Source organism: Leptosomus discolor, chromosome 25, assembly GCF_034619465.1.
Source record: "Leptosomus discolor isolate bLepDis1 chromosome 25, bLepDis1.hap2, whole genome shotgun sequence".
Taxonomy (NCBI): domain Eukaryota; kingdom Metazoa; phylum Chordata; class Aves; order Leptosomiformes; family Leptosomidae; genus Leptosomus; species Leptosomus discolor.
This window is the reverse complement of record NC_141415.1, coordinates 6,477,597-6,497,693: the sequence shown is the minus strand read 5'-3', so window position 1 is coordinate 6,497,693 and position 20,097 is coordinate 6,477,597. Positions and strand designations below refer to the sequence as shown.

General features: G+C 46.2%; 1 protein-coding gene across 1 annotated transcript in view; it reads left to right on the top strand.

Annotated features, from left to right (window-relative positions):
• Window positions 1-298: 298 nt before the first annotated feature.
• NPEPPS (aminopeptidase puromycin sensitive) overlaps window positions 299-20,097 on the top strand; it is a 39,270-nt gene continuing 19,471 nt past the window's right edge. The window contains exons 1-4 of the mRNA XM_086477872.1: window positions 299-421; window positions 9,402-9,486; window positions 18,014-18,091; window positions 19,083-19,204. Coding sequence (XP_086333998.1) covers window positions 299-421; window positions 9,402-9,486; window positions 18,014-18,091; window positions 19,083-19,204 — 408 coding nt within the window. The remainder of the gene's footprint in view (window positions 422-9,401; window positions 9,487-18,013; window positions 18,092-19,082; window positions 19,205-20,097) is intronic.

Sequence of the window (20,097 nt, the reverse complement as noted above, 5' to 3'; positions counted from 1 at the left end):
TCCACCACCCCCCCCCCACACCCCCCTACCGGCCGCCTCGTGCCGGGAGCGCGCGCGCGCCCCCGCCCCTCCCTCCTCCTCCGCCGCCGCCGCTCGCCCGCGCTCTCGCTCTCTCGGTGTGTTGGTGCGGGGCCGCCGCGTCGCCGGCAGGAAGCCTTCCCGCTCCCGCCCCCCCCCCGCCACCGCCGCCGCTCCGCCGCCGCCGCCGCCCCCCCCCCCCCCGCCTCCTCCCTTTCCTCCTCCCCCGCCGCCCCGCCGCGGGGGGGCGCAGCCCCGCACCCCCTGCCGCCGCCCCGCCATGCCGGAGAAGCGGCCCTTCGAGCGGCTGCCCGCCGACGTGTCCCCCCTCAACTACGGACTCTGCCTCAAGCCCGACCTCATCGACTTCACCTTCGAGGGCAAGCTGGAGGCCGCCGTGCAGGTAGGGCCTCGGCCCGGCCCCTCCTCCTCCTTCTCCTCCTCCCGCCGCCGCCGCCGGGCCCTGAGGGGACCCTTCCCTCAGCCCGCTCCTCCCGCCGCCGGGCCCTGAGGAAGCCCCGGCAGCCCGCCGGGCCCAGCCCCCCCCCTCCTTTTTTTTTTTCCCCTCCCTCAGCCGAGCCCTGAGGGAGCCCTGGCAGCCCACGGGGGCCCGATCCCCCCCCCCCTCCCCCTTTCCCCTTCCCCTCCTCGCCGCCGGGCCCTGAGGGGCCTTCCCCGCCCCCGTCAACCCGCCGGGGCCCGGCCCTCGGCGCGGTGGAGCCGGCTGGGCAGGTGCAGGGAGGCCGCACGGAGCTGCCCCCCCCCCCCCCCCCCCCCCCCCGCGGTCTCCACCCTCCCTTTCCATTCAGCCTATACGTCTATAGGTATATATACACCCCCCCCCTCCCCGCGGCCAGGCGTCGGGGAAGGGGAGAGGGCAGCCCGCGGGCCCCGCCCTGCCCCGCTCCGTCCCCCGAGAGGAGCGGGAGCGGCCGGGGAAGGGCTGGGAGAGGGGGGGGAGGAAGGCTCGCCCCGGGGCCCTCGGGCTGGGCGGGGGGTGCCAGGCCCTCTCCATCGTGTGTCCCCCCCCCCCCCCCCCTTAGTCCCAGCTCGGACCGTCCCCCGGCTTTTCTCCTGCTGCCAGCACGGCCCCGCTAGCGAAAGTCTGTATGTAGGTTAGGCGTGGAGCGGTGGGAGCCACGGATGTCTGCCTCGCTGGTATCCCCGGCTTCCCCCGAAGCCGTAGTGAGCACCCTGTTCCTGTTTTCAGCCTCCAGCGTGCTGCTTTTATCTCTATCCAGCCATTCAGATGGCTCGGGATTTTGCTGGAAAGACAAACTACCCCATATGCAGTTAAACACGAACTCCCCCGGTGTAGTACGGTAAGCTGGTAGGCCTCAGTGTCATGAGAAGCTTGAAGCCAGTGAAGCGGGAGGCTCGGTTAACAGTGGGAAGGGGTGTGCAGGCTGCAAACGCCGGGTCTTCTGCCTTTTCTGAAAGGGAAAAGCTTCCCCGTGTTCATGCTTCAAAGCCAGAATGTTTGATGAAAGCCCTGAAGTCTCATAGTCATTCTCAGGCTGCTGTGCCAAGATTTCCTAAATTTGCTTTCACGTCTTTCCTTGTGCAATGGTTTGAAATAGATACGGAATGGTAAGGGCTTACTGGACTTTTTCTTAGAATGGGGTGACGGTATCAAGAGCTCAAAAGTATTTGAGGGAGATTTTAGATATTGAGATGTGCACAGATTTAAATCTTGGTCTAAAGAGGTGGTTAAATCCTTGTTTTAAAATGAGGTGACATCGGGGGAATAAAACTGCTGCACCTGAAGCACAGGTACAGAAGAGAGCGAGTGCCTCACTGGGCGAGTGTGTGGTGGCTGTGGAAGTTGGGGAGGGCAAAAAGCTGTGAATGATAGTGAACCTTGTGACTTTTGGGACCTGGAGGAAGACGACCAGAGATGAGTAAGTTTGTCGTGTGGAAGAAATATTGAAAACGTAAATCGCTTTGGGGATTTTGTTGTCGCTCAAGTCCTCGGGCCGCTGCTACCAGTGGGGTCTCGGTTTGATGGGGCAAACGCTGGCTTAGGAAATGCCCGATCTCTTCCGCCTTAATCCCAGCCACCTATTCCTGTCTTCGCACCCAAGTTGCTGCTCCTCAGTCCTGTTACAGCTGTGGGGCTGTGCTGTAAATGGGATCACTGAAATCATCCAGGTTAAAAATAACACTCGGGGGGAGGGGAGTAGTGGCTTTTTAAGCCAGCGTTGCTGCTGAGGAGAGAGCAGTAGTGAACAGCAGCCTTGGAAACTTAGCCTAAATCCAGGAATAACGAGGATTTGGAGCCTTCTCATAGAGTTGGTAGTTGGTTTGCAGATTTTAGTCCTGTTGAAATATTTTTAATATTGTTTGCTGTTCAGGGGATTGCTCAATGGATTCCTAGAGCAATGGATACCACCTGACAATGCGAAATCCTGGACTTTCCTACCAGCTGAGGGCATGTGTTAAGGAAGAACACTGATCTGGCAGGTTCAACGTTGTAAAAAAACTCTTGTTCACGTCATGGTGAGCTGATCTGATGTTCCCACAGTGGAGAGAATTGAAAAAATTTAGGGCGAGGTTCTTAAAACATATCTAAAGTATCTATCTTTATTTTTAAATAACTTGTAACAACCATAGACCGAGGAATCATGAGGCCACGTCCCAGCTGCGTGCGAGCAAGTACAGGAGAGGTGCGGGAAGGTGTGTGGGGTGAGTGTTGGCAGGCTTGTCTTGAGCTCCGAGATCTGGAGAGGTTTGCTGTGGCTGCCAGTGCCCAAAGCACAGTAAAGGCACTTTCCAGAGAGTTAGAGGGTCACTCTTCTGCACCTTGATGGAGAGAAGAATGACCAGCTTGCCTTACCGTACTGGGCGGACAGGATGCTTTTTGTACGAGGGAATGGTTTGCCTAAGAATATGCTAACGTTCACCAGTTGTTCGTTACTGAGCTGGGATTGAATCTAGAAAATAAAACCTCATTAGTGTGCTTTTGGATCCAGTTGGTTCCATGAAGGACCTGTTGGCCGTTGCTGTTGGCCCCCTGTAACACGGTGGGGTGGGGCTCGTGGGAGATGTCCTGTTTTCGGCGTTCGTGGGAGCTTTGGCGTACGTAGTACAGTCATTGAGATAAAAGTGATTTTATGTTAAGACACAAACTTTGAATTTTCCAGATTTTGGGTAGGGAAGTACATGCACTGCCTTCTCTTGAAGATCCAGGTATCATTGTTTATAACCAATCCAGAATAATTGTTAGTCCCTCTGCTCCATTCCAGTGTGGTAATGACTGGGCTGGGCAAGCAATAATCCACATCGAGTGCTTAAAGCAGTGATGCTTTCTGACCTGCAGGGTGAGTACTGAAACTTTAACACCAGAAAAAAAATCATGATTGATCACAAAATTAGGAAAACTTTTCATTATGTACCTCAAAAGTGTTTGCTTTGTTATTTTGCATCTTTAATAGCAAACTGGAATTAGTGAAGGCTGTGATGTTTACTCGAGATATTACAAGTAAACACTTGGTCAGTCCGTTTGTGTTTCTCACTCACAGCCATTACACAGGACTTGGCAGCCCCGGTGTAGGGTTTTGGTAAGTCTTTCAACTTGAGCACCAAGCCCTGAAGAAATGTTAAATCATCTTCCAGTCTTGGCTTTGGGGCGGCCCCCTTGTGTTGGCTCTTGTACGTACGAATAACATTTTGTCTTTATGCCACAATAATAAATGTTACACTTACACAGCTCCTTCACATAAGCTTTTGGAGGAGAAAGCCTTTTGTGATTCAAAAGATAAGGCTGTTGCTTCAGTGTCAGCAGTGACCAGGTTGATTTCAAAGCCTTGAAAAACCCCAATACGTGGCTGTAGTTTGTTGTGACACTTCTACTGTTCAGGTTAGGGAATCGACCCTCTTGTCTAGTTTTTGCTGTTTCTTGATAAAGGAATGACACTGAAATCTGTCTCTGGATAGTTTAGTTTTGTAGCCTTCACTTGTTAAGTATCTGATAACCTGTATATTAAGTTTTGTTCGGTGACTCAAGATTTTTAAATAATGTAATTTGTGGTCATACGAATATTTTTGAAGTCTGTAGAATTCTGTAACAGTTATATAAGCTGACAGTGTATAATTGCCATTTCTCATAGTTAAAAACCTAAAAATCCTTAAAGGGAGTGTTTCCCAAGTGACCCTTATCGCAGCTGGGACGAAACGTGGTTGTGGGAGAGTCGGACAGCGCGTGTTGGTGGCAGATCTGGAGCTGAACTGGAGTTTCCTGCTCACAATCTTGTGGTCACTCTGTCAGTTATGTCATCTTTTAGCATTTTAAACGGTTGATTTGTTGGTGGTGTGGGGATGTTTCTGAATGAGCACAATTTAAATTTTGGGTTGGGTTTTTTTTCAGTGGAAGTGGTTCATCTACTTTATTCGTCTGTTAGCTGGAGATTTAATTGTTATAACCCTGATTCTCAGGGTTCAGTTATCAGCGCAGCACACTCGTATTACTCAGTGTCTAGGTCAACTTTTTTCCATTCTGCTTTTGACTCCTGGGAGGCCTAACGGAGGGCTGGAACAAAGAGGGGATGTGTGGCCGTTCTGTTCTTCAGCATCGTGCTGAAAAGGCAAACATGAGTAACTCACAAGAGAAACAAACAGCTGGCTCCTGAACTTCGATGGTTGTTCTGAGCTTCTGTATGGAAGCTCTTCGCGCTGTCACAGCTCCGGACGGTCACCTCTCCGGCGCAGGTGTAGCGGTGCAGAGCTCCGGGAAGGTGCACGGTTGTCTTCCGCCTCCCTGGTACCTACCTCTGTGTAAACAGCCCTTTTTGGCGAGTGTGGAGTGGAGATTCGGTTCTTTCATTGCAAACTGCAGCGCGGTGTTTCTTGGTTGCAAAGCCGCCTACCTTTGCCGTAGAGAATTTACAACCTGAGGTAGATGGCTCTCTTCGATACCTTTCGCAGTCCCTTCAATATACCTTAAGGATACTCTTGTATTTGGCAATGTTTAACCTGTATCTGTTGGTTTTTGTAGGTTAATTATGCATTATCTACTAGGCTAAGGAGTGTGTAGTCTTCTGGGCCTGCTGCGTGCCAGTTAAAGATTAATTGTGACGCTCTTGTATGTAAACCTTGAAAAATTAAGCTTAGTAGGTGTAGTATTTGTGCTCAGTACCTTTTTTTGGGGGGGAAAGTTGCCCAGTATAAATATACCATCGTTATAACTTATGTTTCCAGCACATGAAATTCAATCTGAATTTGAGCATCAAAGGCACCACGCGGAGTGTTCAAATCTGGTGCTTCAGAGTCAGAACCTCGGGGCTCTGCATACCCTTATGCCATCGGCTTCAAGACCAGGAATGCCTTTGCTCTTTCCCCCCCGCCAAAAGGCCTCTTGGAGTTCTGTAATTCATAAGGCTAAGATGATTACATTGATCATAGTTACAAAGGGATTTACTTGTCTGTGTGAATTTGACACTTCTGAAGTATGTGTGACTGCTGCAGAGGAGTGTAGCTGCTGCTCTTTGGAATGAAGTGAATTTTCCAGTGGGCCGGTTAGTCGTGGCATTGGTGATTTTACGACCCGGCTACCATCATTTGCTCGAGATGCAGGTTGATAGAACTCTTTATTCCGTTTCTCGTTGAAGTTTGAAATTCTTGAAAAGATCCCTCCTAGAACGCAGCTGAGGTAATTTTAGTTGTCTATTTTTAGGGAGTAAAATGCTAAAAACATACATGCTTGTTACAATGCTACATTTAGAAAAGGACTCTGAAGCCGAGTGACAAGATTTTAATTATCTCGCCGTATGAATGGCTCTAGAGAGCTAGTTTCAACTACAGAAGATGTCTTTCGGTGTACCTCACCCTGTCTTTCAGGTTCTACTGAAGCCATTCAAATTCTTGTTTCTAATGTCCTAAAAAGGCTTTTCCATCAAGTCCTTTCCCGCTCTGATAACCGGTGAAAATCAAAAGCTTTACAGCACCTTTGACTCCTGTTTGGCAGAGCCAAGGAATTAGCCTTTTTTAGCTCTTCTTCAGGTGATGCTACCTTGGAAAACTTTTCATGAGGAATTTAAGCTGTTGTCTTCTGCTGGGTGAGATTTTCCTTCCCAGAAAGAAGTGCTGAGCACGAATGTGGATGTGTAGGGGGTTGGGAAGTGTGTGTCATCTCAGTTTAAGGGCAGGTTACTGACACGGTTAAAACGTCTTAAAGGTCTGTGGTTTTATTGCAGGGCAGACCTGCTCGTGGTATCTGGGTCTGGCTCATCCCACTAGGTGTTTGAATTCCAATTAATGTTACTAGAGTTTCACCAAAAACGAAAAGGTTTAAAGTTTTGAAACATTCCTTCATTCCAGATGTTCCTCTTGGCTCATCTGCTGCTTTTAACCACGTCAGCCTTATGGTGAACTCTACTTTCGCTGAGGGCATTTCCACCTTGCTCTTGCCTGGGTTAGCTGCCTCTTGTTGAAGAGTAAATTTATTATATTATAGAGCGAGGTAAAGCAGGGTGACAGTTTGCACGTGTACAGCTTTGTAGTTGGTTATACCTTACGCAGTGAAACGCTTTTTTGCCTTTTAATACGACTGCGTTCTTGAAAAGCACTGCATGAGCAGAATATCGGTCTTCCAAAACACAGTATTACCTTGAAACCGCTCTTACATTTCTGCTATCCCTCACAGTAAAACGCACTCATTCATCTTCACGGTGCACGTGGTGTCCGTCAGCACTGGGCTGTAGGTTCTTGGGAGATAAAGGGCCCCTAAGTGCAGTGTGCTGGGCAGTTTATAGTTTTGTTCTTACAGGTGTGCCTGCCCGTCGTTATTTTTAGTGGATCAGAGGGAGGAGGCTCTCGTGCTAGAGCCTGTTGTGCCAACGTGAAAACTTTTTTTTTCCCCATGGAGTTAAGTTGGGAGAGCCTCGGAAGCGTGCCGTGCGGTACGCCGTAGCTGCCTGCCGAATTTTGCCCTTGGTTTTTTTGGGAGTTGGAGGGTAAATATTTTTTAGACTACCGGTTCACTCAGTCCCTTTAAATGTTTTCTGGTACGTCGCACTCTTTTGTAAAACTGGCTTGATTTGTAGGAGGTAAGAAAAAAAATCTAAAAATAAGTAATTGTCTTTCGAAGGAGCCTCTGAAGTTGTCTCTGCTGAAACCTGAACTTTCTTATTTTGCAGGCGCAGTGCTGCACTGAAAATGCTTCTGTCCTCAGAAGACTTTTTTTTTTTTTTTAGAGATCAAGCCTATTGTTAAACCCAGTATTGTCTGCAATTTGGACAGCTCTTTATGCGTCTTGAATTCTTAATCCAGAGAGATTTGGATTTGTAGATTGAATAAAGGTCTCTACTGGACACTTTAAAAAGCTTTCTCATTCTGATTTTTCTGCATTTTAGAAGACCTTGAAAAACCCCAAACCCTAATATTGTGATGAAAATTGTTGGGCTTTGATCTTGGGTTTTGGGAAGTGTTGTAATCCTTCAGTTTCATGCGCACCAAATTGAAAAAACAAAAACAAAACCAAAAATGATTTTGCATTGTAAATCTTTACTAGAAGCATCAACTCTAACCTGTGTCACTTCAGCTGTTGCATTTTCTCACTTTATGCTTTGGAAGCGTGTTGGTTTGAGGTTCAGGTTAGGTTTTATTAGGTAACATTGTTTTGGTTTTATTACCATAAAGAGGCAACGCGGTGGAAACACCACAGGTCCTCTGCGCTGCTCTGCGCGGCACACCGCTGCAGGGTGACCGACGAGCAGGATTCGGAGAGGGTCACTAGTAGTCACGCCTGTCAAAAAGTGTAAGCCCTTACGTAAAATTTATTAAACAAACAAGTCTGTTGACAGGAATAAGCCGTAGACATTTCTTCAGAAGTGCAGTTGGTGACTGAGGTTAGAAAGAAACTTCTGAGTTAGGTTTGGCTTGCGTTACCCATCGGCTGTGGGGGGTTGGCTTTCCTTGGATTATCTCGTATTAGCCCTTTGGTTAACAGATTATTAGAGTGGATGGACCATTCTTATGGTGTGGGTACACCTCATGAGTTACACACTTACGTTTCTTGAGCCTTCCTTATCACTGACTAGACTTTAATTTGCCTTTTATGTACACAATGACTAAGGAACATTCTTTCAGTGAGCCCAGGTAGAGCAGCTTAGGCCTGAGGATCTGCTTCCGTTTACTCGTCCCGTGTAGGTACCAGCTCCTCCGCGGCAGCGATAAGTGTCAGCTTCAGCTGTGACACTTCAGCTTATTCTTTCGGTGTTCCTTGTCACGAAGGCGCGTGGGCTCAGGTGGTTGATCGGCGAGAGCTGGCGCGCGCGTTGCAGAGCGCTTCGCTGGTTTGGCTGCAGGGACGAAGGAGCTCTTGCTTCCTGGGAACCAGTTTCCATCACAGAGAGGTCCGGGTGGTTTCTGCTGTGTTGAAGATATGGGTAGAGTGATGGGTACTGGTGTTAGTAGGGCATTTTAAGGTTATAATAGTGAAAACCCAAGAAAGGGATGTAAGTTCTTATGCTTTAAGGAACTTACTCCTTGGGGTAGGAAGCAGTTCCTTTGTCCTAGTTGGCTGTTGCAGAAATTCTTGCTCCTTTATTTGAAGACCTGGCGTTGTCTACTGCTAGGACTTGTATCCTGGACTAGCAGGATTACCAGCTCCATCCAGTGTGATGATTCCAGTGGTTTCAGCCATAAGTTTCTAAATAATTCCTAGTTTAATTCCCAAATATTTTACCCCTTTGTAATTAATTGATATTTAATTTGAATTCCTCTGCATTCAAGCTCTTGCATCCAAATAGAAAGCTGGCACGGCGAGACAGTTTATTACTACGCTGGGAGCTGGCCACTTGTTAAATAAAGCAAAGTGTGTGTAGCCAAGAGCTGGCAGAAGGAAGGCTTTCAGGAAAATGTAAAGGCGAATTTCTTGGCAGATGTTTTTACCCTAAGAAGTTCTTATAGCATCGACAGTTGAGAACACAGTCCCGTAGGTTGTTTTTCCGATCATTTCCAAAAGATGTAAGTTTGTGTTCAAAGGCTTTCACTATAGTCTTCTGTAGGTCGCTTCTAAAAGGAAGCTTACAGGCTCTCTGTCTATTTTTATTGGTCTTGGATTCCCAGGCATGTACAAGGGCCCTATTGTCAAGCTTTCATACCAATTTTTAACAGGCAGTTCATTCCCTTAAATAATTTACAGTGCTGATAAGTAGGCCTAGATGGCTTGAACGTGATTCAAGTGCGCATGTTCCGGAACAAATGAGAGCAGTCACTGGAATAGCTTTTTTCTCTTTTACCACTCTTGAGCGCTAAATTTTATTTCAAACACTCGATGATGGAGGGGTTTTTAGATTAAAGGGAGGTGGGAATGCCTACCTAAGGGAGCTCAAGCGAGCAGGGAACACCATTTCTTCCTGATGCTCATAAAATTTCTCTTCCAGGTGAAACAGGCAACCAACCAAATTGTGATGAACTGTGCTGACATTGACATTATTACAGCTTCCTATGCGCCACAAGGAGACGAAGGTAGGATTGCTTTTTTGCTGGAGTTTTTCCGTGTTAATCCATTTCATTTCTGACCCGAGGTGCTTTGCCAACAGTTAACAACTTTGATTGCAATCTTACGTAACAGTTTGATAAGCTAACCTACCCCCAGAAGCACAAAATGAATTATCTAACGTTCGTTCTCTTCTCATCGCCACCATTATGTTCAAAAACGGTACCTCAGGCTTCCGTGACATCTATGTTCTACTCCATCACGCCTGAGTGTTGTGGGCAAAAGGATGTTTGACTGTTTTTTACATCATTATTGCTCTTTATACTGGGTAACTGTGTAAGAACAAGGTCTGTACCTGTGGACTTGGCAATATTGACAAAATCTGTGGCGAGGGCTTAGGTAGAGAATGCATCAATAACGGCCTGCAGTAGGAAATACTCCTTGGGAAGGATTTGAAAAAGTACAGAAGACCCTTAACTGACAGTTAGCAGGATGTTCTGAGTGTAGGGCAACACGGAAAAAGGTGATTGTGTGGAGGAGACGATGACTGGGATTTGGTTCAGTGAAAGGCTGGAAGCTACTGGAGAAATCGGAGAAGCGGTACCTGTTTGAAACACACAGTTACAGTCGTTGATGTCTTCTCCGATTTCATTGTGAGCGGATTTAGCAGAAACAAGAAAAGTTTTAGCAATTGAAGCGTGAAATGATTGAAGTGTGGAAAATAAGCTCCTTGAAACAGAGACCGTCTAACAGCGTGCAAAGCCCTTCTGGTTTTCTTAGGGAGCCTTTGCTGTTTCAAGCACAGTAGCTGTTTGGTCCGCTGTGTTTAAGGCATTCAGAAGCCAAAAGGGTCTGCGGAGCTTCGCTCTCTGTAAGGAAAATGCCACAATGATGTCATGAAGCACTTTGTTAAAACCATGATTGTGAATTAAAGGAATCTCCTCTTGATGATGGATAGGAGAAGGGTGTTCCTCTGATTAGGTTTAACCCTCCCTGGTATGCTTATGCAGCAGCTGAAGGGTGCTGGAGAGAAGGACTGTGGTTGTCCGAACGCCTAAAGAAGAAAAGAAATCTTAATTTTCTGGGCTAGATTTGGACAATTTCAGTTCTTGTTGCAGTGACATTGTCCTGTGGCCAATAGATTTGTCTGTGGCAAGCGGAGTGTCTGCAGTGAGTCTTTGCATGTAAATTGGTTTGACTTTTTAAGTTCTTAATATAGTATTAAAGAAACCAGAGGGCTTAAAAGCGCAGTCGTAGCAGCCGGGCGGTGCTTGGGTGGATGGGGAACTGTCCTAGGGAGGCAGCGCGGGGTGGGGCTGCGGTGGAGAAGCAGAGCTCTGCAGGAAGGGCCGTCGCGGCGAGAGAGGGCGGCAGAGAAGAGGATGACCAAAGAGCTTGGAGTCCGGCCACCGAGTGTCGATAGCGAAAGAATAGAGCGCTGCTTCCTCCGGGCCTGGGTCGGGCTCCCGGGCTGGGCCCTGGCGCTCCGTTCCTGCCGGCGCTGAGCTGGGCTTGGGGGGCAGGCTGTGCTGCCGAGCTCTCCCGGAGCTCCTGCACTGAGCAATGAGGTGATAACGCCCGTGGTAGTAATAGCAGAGCGTGTGTGGAGTCTGTTCCACCTACCACTGTGCCATAGGCCCAAACCACCTATTAATTTTTTATTTTGTCATGGAGAAAATGAAAATGAATGGAAAAGGCACCGAGGAATAAAGTCTCTTTCCAGTCAAATCAGGAAAAAGACGTGGAACAGAGAGGATCTCTGTTTTAATGTATGATCTTTGTTGTTTTCAGAGCTGGTTTTTCCCCTCTATTTTTCTATTCTTTAACAGCGATACGCTCTCCTTGTAACTTCAAAGTATTCATAGTAGAGCTTAACGGAGGCTTAAACCCAAGTAAATCCTGTGGCTTAAATTCCTTCATTCTAATTTTTCAGATAGCCTTGAACGTGGTACTCTGGACCCACAGAGTCCAGTGCGCTGGCTAGGTTAGAGGCACTCGCCTCTCCAACTGCTGAATCATAAATATTTGAGGTGCAGCTTTGTTGCCTGTTTACTCCAATTATACTCGGGCTCCACGGGGTTAAACCATATCTTTCAGTTTGGTGAACTGCCAACTAGTGTAATGGCTTTGGAAGTAAAATTGCATGAAATTGGCAGACTATTTGCTGGCACCTGTTGATACAGATCAAGTCAGTCTTACTAATGCTTCTATTGTGCACAGCTTTTGGATGGTAATTGTATAACTGGTCTCAAAACCAGAGTACGAAATATAGTCCAATGAACCGACAGAAGTATCAGCCAGATCATTTGGATCTGGTGATGTAGGTGAGCCTCGTACCAACTGCCTGTGTAGTACGTTTGAAAAGGAGTGAGAAGTTAGTGACGTTTCCTCCTTTAAAGGCTCCGGTGGGGAATCGTTACCTCTTTTTAGTTCCATACCTCAGGGGAGAAGAATTTGTCTCGCGCTTGTCTGTAAATGTGAGACAAAAGATAATCGGTCACTTATCTTCTTTGAAGTGTGGTTCTGTTCCGAGAAGTAGCTGTGTGAGAGAGAGACCTTCTTGTCCAACAGACACCTTTCCCTGGTTTATGGAAGTGGTCTGTTGACTTTTGTGCAGGAGAGTTTATTCTTCTCCTAAGAACTCGTGTTAGTCTCGAGTGCCCGCTGCGCTGTGGCTTGTACAACATCAGAAATCGTAGCTAGATCTGTGGGCCGTGTTTTCTCTCCCCTCCTATTCACTCTTCTAAAGATGGATACAGAAGAAAGTAGAAAGAACTTGGTCTTTGGAATTTTAATACAGATTTGCAGTGAAATCAGATTATTGCCCAATATTTGACAGGAAGCTGAGGGAGGATCGCTGAAGCTTTAAAGTCAAAGTAAAAAATTTTGCTGCGTAATCCACAACTGAGTCATAATGATAGGAGAGATTGATTATGTGATACTTTGGAGTAGAAAAGTTCTCTGTTTCATCATAAAACCAGTGTAGTGATTGTAACTGGAGGTTGTGGATTTGCTGTTTGTGCCAGGTATGCTGTCATGGAACAAAACTGCTGAAAAGACTGAGTTTTCGGTTGCTGAGTGGCTCCTGCCACTAATCATATCGAGCAAGTGTGTTTGTTTTTTCCAGAAGCTACTTTTTAGCGCTTGTAGTGAAATGTTTAGTGTTCAGGGGTGTGTATGTGTTGAATCACCTTTGCCCAATGGTTGACTTTGCTCGGCTAAACGAAGAACTGAAAGGCATTCCTAAGCAAGTTGGCTCTTAAGTTTTAGGGGATTGAGTTTCATACTTACTCAGTAGTTTGAGCTTCCTGTGAATCTCTCTTTTTAAGAAGCTGTAAAATTGTGATGGAATCATCATCAGTGAATTACATTGTCTTTAAATGGGAAAGCTTTCCATGTGCTGGGGGATCTAAAGCAGCTTCTTAAATTTGGAGGTGCTTGGAGTGTAGTAGTTGGCAATTTCACATAGAAGGTTACAAGCAGCCGTTGTGATGTTTGTTTAGCAGAAATAATCCAGTGAACTTTGATTTGTACTTCAACCTTTAAGAGATTTTGAGGCCAGAACTCATTACTTTAGTCTTTTCCTTCCTAGTATGGTAGGGACATGGATGCTAGTGCTAGATGCTGGTTACACCAGAGCCTCAGCTGATGTTTGAAACCACCAACGAAAGCTCACTGGTGCTTATGGAAGGCTGGGCAGTGTGACCCAAGGGCATCTAAGCAGTGCTGTCCCTTGGCCTGGGAGCGCTGCCGTTTCATGACGATGACAAGGCAGCCTGAGATCATGCTGCTGCGGGAAGGGGCCACGGCGCTTGTCCTCGCTCCCTCCCTTCTGTTGGCGTTCACCTTCGTCCTGCTGCTCGTGGATCCGCCGTGTGGATCAGGAAACTGCACTGGCAACTTGGAGACAGATCATCTTCCTGATCCTGATGATTGTGTGCGAGTGCCAGTGGAAGGAAGGAAGGGAATGGGAACATGCAGCTGGGGCCAGGTGGGAAAAATGAGACAACGGTCTCTGCCCGCGGCAGACTAGAGTTGTTTAAGCCGGTTGTGAAACCTTTCATTGTTATGGAAAAGCTCATCTTCATCCTTTCTCCTGGAGAGGACTCGATGTGACGGCATTTGTAATGGTAGGGATTCTTAAGGAGGCCTGGGCTGTGTTGGCACGGCCAGTGTGGGGATGTCTGATGGGCGAGAATACTTCTGCCTCCTTGAAGGATTTTTATGACTCCTGGTTTGAAACACGTGAAAAGATGTGGAAGGGCTCGAAAGCGTTAGGGTTCTCGGGAACCGCATCGGCGTGGCTCAGTGGCTGGTGCTGGAGGAGGACGGTGTACGCTGTGTCGACACGTCGGTGGCTTAGGCTAACGCGTTTAATTTGCAGAGGGAGGAGGCAGAGTGCACGCAGTCGCTGCAGCTCAGTTGATGAACGCGAGTTCATTAAGCCACCATACCTTAATTGCCTGTGACTTCTCCATGCCATGGAATGAGGGCTACTTGAAAAAATTCCATCTCTTGCACTTGGCTTTGTCTTCGCCGTGAAATACATGCCCATTTGACACTGCTTAAAACCTTTGGCCAGGATCCACGTTTATAAGCATGTAGTACAGAAATTGGGATCGTTAATTGATGTACCCATGTGGTTACTGGGCGATTTCAGGGAGGACTCTGTAGAAGCACTGTGATTTATTTAAAATGCTATTGTAAAATTTGATATGTAGTGCTCCGAGTTTGGGAAGGTTGCTAGATGGGATTTTTATGCGTTTTTTCCAAAGACATGGAGCACTAGCAGCTTTTTATTTTCTCATGCGACTTGGTCCAGACTGTGTACTAATGTGCTAGTGATTAACTTGCAACCTTGCAGTGCCAAACTCTCCAAAGTTAGTAGGCTGCCAAAATTGTGTTGTTCTCTTCAGGAGCTTTTGTATTCAGCACTGTTAGGAATTCAGACAGCCTTTTACTGCAATTACATCTTTGTTATAAGCAGTCCTCTTAAACTCTTAACAAAAAGTATTGTTGATGGTTTTCCATGGTTCCTTTGCTCTGGATTAAATTATCGGCACTGAATAGTTTAAAAAAAAAAAAAAAAAGAAGTAACTTTGAATCTTTCATTTACATTCTGCAGTTTCAGAAATTGATAGAGATTTGAGAGTTACAGAAAATTGAGCATGGAAAGACAGACACTTCTAAACACCAACTCCTCGATGAGTTCTCCTCTTGTGAAACTGTAAATGAGTGTTACCTTCCATTCGAGAGGTACTCTTGCCATTGCTTTTGAGTGTGCCTCAGAGGCTAGTTGTCATGGCAAGCAGGGCAGTCCTGGGCCATCAGGAGACTCTCTCGGCCTCCTTTGGTGGAGATTGTGATCAGTATGTGCGGGGAGTGCACAGCATCACTCAGGAGATGGCTGCTTCCAGCCTCTTTAAACCGTAACTTGTGTAAACAGTGTTTCTAACCTTAGGGTAAGTGGGATCTAACCCTCTAAAATTAAGATTGAGAAGTTCTTTCAAACAAAGAAGGTTGCTTTCTGCAGTGCTTTCCCAGGCTGTTGCAGGGGGGAAAAAAAAAAAAGCCCTGAAGGTCTTCAGCACCTTCTAGCACTGGTAACGTTTGCTTATGGCTTTCCTAGTACAGGTTAGAGAGGTTATAAAGTAGTGGAGCTACGAACTCAAATACACTTAGGAAGGCTTCACATTTGGGAGAGGAGGAGGGGGAAACTTGATACTCATTGTCGACTTTTGGCAGAAGATCTGCATAACACGCATTCTTCTGTATTTCTCAGTTTCAGTAGGTTAGAACCATGATCCTGAAGTCATGGTATTGTTTGTCTTCGGTATCAGATTGTTTCCATTAGAAGTTGTAAAAAGATAAAAATGTTTTTGGTTTGCTGTGGTCATTCTAAAACACACTGCAGGGGGGGAGGTGTTTCTGCATTCTTGTGCTGATCTTTATCAGGCGTTTCTCAGGTTTTCGTTTAGCCTCTGACCACAGGCTGACAGCTCAGCATCTGCAGGTTGTCCAGCAGCGGGATTCCTCCCAGGCAGGCTCACATAAATTTCCGACAGGTATTCAAGCCCATCCTCCCCCCCTGACCGAGGTCACTAACATGCCATCGCAGAACAACAGGGTTGCTGTCTGTTGGACTCTAAAGATAGCTGGGGTCAAAATTCCCTGGATCTGAACGATGGAGTCAGCAGTCAGCTCTACGCTCTGTTGCTGGGAAGCCCATTTTCGGACTAGGATGTTGTATGTGAGCGTTGTTCCTCTGACTATCTCCTCTGCAGCTCTTACAGTGTCTCCTTTTCTGCCTCGCTCTTCCCCGGTCATACAAAGAAAAGTTAAACCTTTACTTTTTGTTGCTCATTGCCCAGCGCTTCCTGGCATTTTGATGTCCTTGGCGTGTCTGCTGTTTAAATGGTCTATCTCATCCCTCTTGCAGTTGATTTTCAAAATCTTGGAACACCACAGTACAGACTGGTAGTCTAAAGTTCTTCTTCTCGATCCTGTAAAGAATTTCTTTTTCTTGAATTTGTTTCTGTACTCTGTGTGTGTGTATATATATGTATATATGTGTGTATATATATATATTTACAGCTGGAATTGTTTTATTGTAAGCATTTATGTATTAGGTACCCTACCGTGGTGGTTAACTCTGATTAAACACTGAGCAGAGCACTGTGAAACCAGTAGTTAAGACTAATGCATTCATGCAGTTTCTGCATTTATCGTCTCTGTGAGCAGAGGTTGGTATTAACTCTGACTTAAAGCTGAAATCATACTATTCCAGAATAAATAGCACTTTAAATTTTATAGAAATAAAAACATGTTTCCAGTTACTTTTGTCACATATGGAACAACTTAGCCGAATGTCTTGTGAGTGTGCTTAGGCTGCCTCTGAAACCAAATACCTGGATTCTTGTCGTGATACTTGAGTGTGGAATACAGGTCATTCCGTAAATTAAACTGTTGTTTCAGACAAGCTTTGTCACTCAGAATTCCATGTAATGAAGAGGTGGATACAGTGGTACGTTTTTCTTTTGGGATGTTTACGTATCACAGCACTTTGCAGTATTCCTTTTTGTCCTTTATTCTGTGACCATTCAAAACTAGCATCTACTTTGGTAGCTCACTGGAGCTATTTACTGAATCTTTCTTCCTAGGTCAATTTTGAAAGTACCCGAAAAGGTTGCTAGACCCTTGCTAGCATTTCGACGTGCTGGGTGTGTTTTCTCTTCGATTTCAGTGATGTAAGTGGGATGGGACAGGCAGCTCGTACTAGGAATGCTGTTACTTCAAAGTGGTCTGTACACTTCCCATCTCTTTCAAACCTCTACAGAACTGCTGGACGTTTATTGTAGTTATAAAGAATTATACATCAGTATGTCTGCGTGGAAAGCTGTGTCGGTGTGTCCAGGCTTACCAAGTTTGGAAGTTCAGGATGCTGACATGGGGCAGAAAACATTGCTCGGTTGGTTTGGTGCAGGTTTGCATTTCTTAAAGCCGGCTGGTTATTGCAGCGGTTGAGTTTAGAGTGACATAGGTACTGGCGAAGTGAGGTCCTACGTAGCTGGTTTAGATATTTTTTGGTTGAAGGAGAGTAGATGTCCATCACCTTGGATGCAGCAAGTGGGACTTGATGAATTGGGAAGGAAGAGGCAACACCAGGTGTTCCCTCTTGGCTCTGCTACCCCTAAGCTGCAGGACAGTGTAATTCCTGTGTGCCGATTCCCTCCCCCATCTATCCAGCTTGGCCTCATAGTTTGGATGTTTGCATCTGCAAATAGATCCGGTGCTATGTGCTGTGCTGCTTAAAATCCTGGTGGATTTTGGGTGCCTTTGCTGGACGGTGCATAAACTCCCAAGGCAGGTCCCTGGTTCTGAAGACAATTTTCAAATAAAATTCCGTTAATTTGTGGATCTCGCTTTGAAAAGCACACTAACATCTGCAGCAAGGTGGTTTTGTTTGGTTTTAACCACACAGAAAAACACAATGTTGAGCTGAATCATAAGTGTCCTGTTTGGAATAATGAATAAGAATCCTGCTGTGCTGACGTAAGCATTTGATATCGAGGGGAGGTTTTGTTCAGTGTTTTACTGTTTGTCGGGATTGTAGCAGCTGTTCCTGCATTCCTGGCGGGTGCAGTGTGCTGCTCTTACTGCAAGTTTACGACTTAACCGTGCAGCTTTCGGGACCCGGCACAGCAGGAGGCTTCCCTGCCGTGTAGGAGGACGGTGTTCCGATGGACAGGGTGGATGGCAGAGGTGGAAGGAGCACGGAGGTGGTGCTTTGAGTCTGGGGCTGTGTAGTCTGATGTACGTGTGGTAGATTTGTTTGTCTGAAGCAAGGTATTATAACGTGGAACTCTGACAGTGGGCGGCGTTTCTTTGGTTGCTTGCATTTACATCGTCCTGGGTTGTGCAAAGACTTCATTGATTTGTTCAGTAACGACAGCATGTTGTTGCGTTCAGCTGAGTCAGTTAATTTTAAATGTTTGTGAGTTACAGAAACATCTCTGGGGCTTATTTCAAACAAAGTAGTCTGTTTTTCTGTTTCAGAGGTACATGCCACAGGGTTCAACTATCAAAATGAGGATGAAAAGGTTACTCTCTCCTTTCCCAGTACTCTCCAGAAAGGTAAGAGCTATTTTCGTGCTTTCTGCACTTGAAAAAAGCTGGAGTAGAACAGCTCTGTCTTCCCTGAAGTGTCTGACTGAACTAACGTAGTGCTCCGTAGGGAGCCTGTCCACTCTTAAGTCGCTTTGTGGGCCTCTGGAATTGAAAAGGTTTTTCACTAATGGTGATGTTTGCTTCCAACACCTGAGGTGACTCTAATTATTCACCTGCTCTTGGGAGTTAGGCTCAGAAGCTACTGATGATCTGTCTTCCTCTCAATGAGAATGGGCTAATCTGAATTACTGCCATATTTTCCTAGGCGTGAATGTACTAATCCTTTTGGAACTGCTGCAGTTTTTTTGCTTTGAGGAGTTTGTTGATTGAAACTCGGCTCCTCAATTTGAATAAAGCAGTTTTGTTTCATCTTGACAAATACAAATATAAAGATTCTAGGGGGATAAAACTTTAGCATTTCATTCTGTGGGATATTGGCGTGCTGCCTCTCCGATCAAGATCAGGTTTCCCCTTTTACACTGAGACATCGAGGGCAGAATAAATCCTGAAACTAATTGACTTACAAGCTCCAACGCAGCCAGTGCTCCGTCTTGGCTTTTGTGGTGGATTTCATAGGATGCTTTTATGACTTAGTAGCCATACTATGTTTTTGCAAACTTTGCTAAAAAGTAATAATTGTAGGATTGGACTTCTCGAATGTCTTAAGGTAGGTTGTGTTTAGAAGATGAGAACGCGCACTGCAGCAGCCTCTGATCTCCAGTCCATGCTAAAATGCTGTGGTGAGTCTGGCTTTGCCTGCATTGGAGCTTGTTTTGTGTAAGGAGAGCGAAGGCTCTGAGGGAGGCCGGCGAAAAAGCGCTGGGTGGAGAGGAGCTGACGGGCCACCTTATTTCAGGAGGGCAGGGGCCAGCTGAGCGGCCCGGCCTGAAGCTCCGGACGGAATAAATGTTCTGTTTGGTGCATGTGAATAACAATGTCCCATCTGTTTCTGTTACAGGGACAGGGACGCTAAAGATAGACTTTGTAGGGGAGCTGAATGATAAAATGAAAGGTTTTTACCGAAGTAAATACACCACCCCTACTGGAGACACACGCTATGCTGCTGTCACTCAGTTTGAGGTACGGGCTGGGGTTTGGTTTTCGGGGAACGTCACTCGTAACACGGGATTTGTGCTTGGAAGAAGCAAAGACACGATTTCCTGGCTTTAGCTATGCCCTCTGGGTAAATTTGAAAAAAATCCATATTTATTTGCTTCTTCCTCTTGGTGTGGATGGGTAATGCTAAAAGCAGCCTTTACGTTGTGACTTCAAGGTCAGTAAATTCTGGATCTGGCAAATTCCCCAGCCAAGGATCGTGCTGATGTGTGGTGCATCATATATATGCGGTAGCTGCAATGTTTAAGAACAACTCCTTACTTAGAGGTGGTCAAATACCTCGGTAAGACTTCCCTTTATGAAGTATATTAATTCTTTTAATAGGACACTCTGCCTTTACCTCAGCGTCTTAATGACATCCAAAATGTGAGCCAGATTCTGTCTCAAGTGTTATGTAAACCCTGGACATAATGACAGAATTTTACACCATATTGTAATTTCATAGTGATCTGCCTGGTTACATAAAAACGTGGGGTACTTACCCAGTACAAATAGAACATTTCTTGGGTGCAGTCTGCTGACGGAATATAAATAGGTGGTCTTGTGTGTACGGTCTGTGAACGCCTGGGTGCCCTCTCTGCTTTCACATGACTGAGCTTTGCTCCTGTCATGACTCTGCTAAATTTTGCTCAGACTGTAGAATTCCACCAGAGCACAGAGTGCTTTTCAGATGCTTTTCAGATGCTTTTTTTTATTTATTTAAACCAAGAGTGAAATAAGTAAGTCTAAGATGCTCTAATGCAGAGGTTGAGGGTGTCAATGAAAAGACTCTACACCAATGACTGCCTGTCGTTCACCCGACTTCTTGCCTGTAAAATAGGCAGGATTCTTGTGTGTGTTTTATTGCCACAATCTCT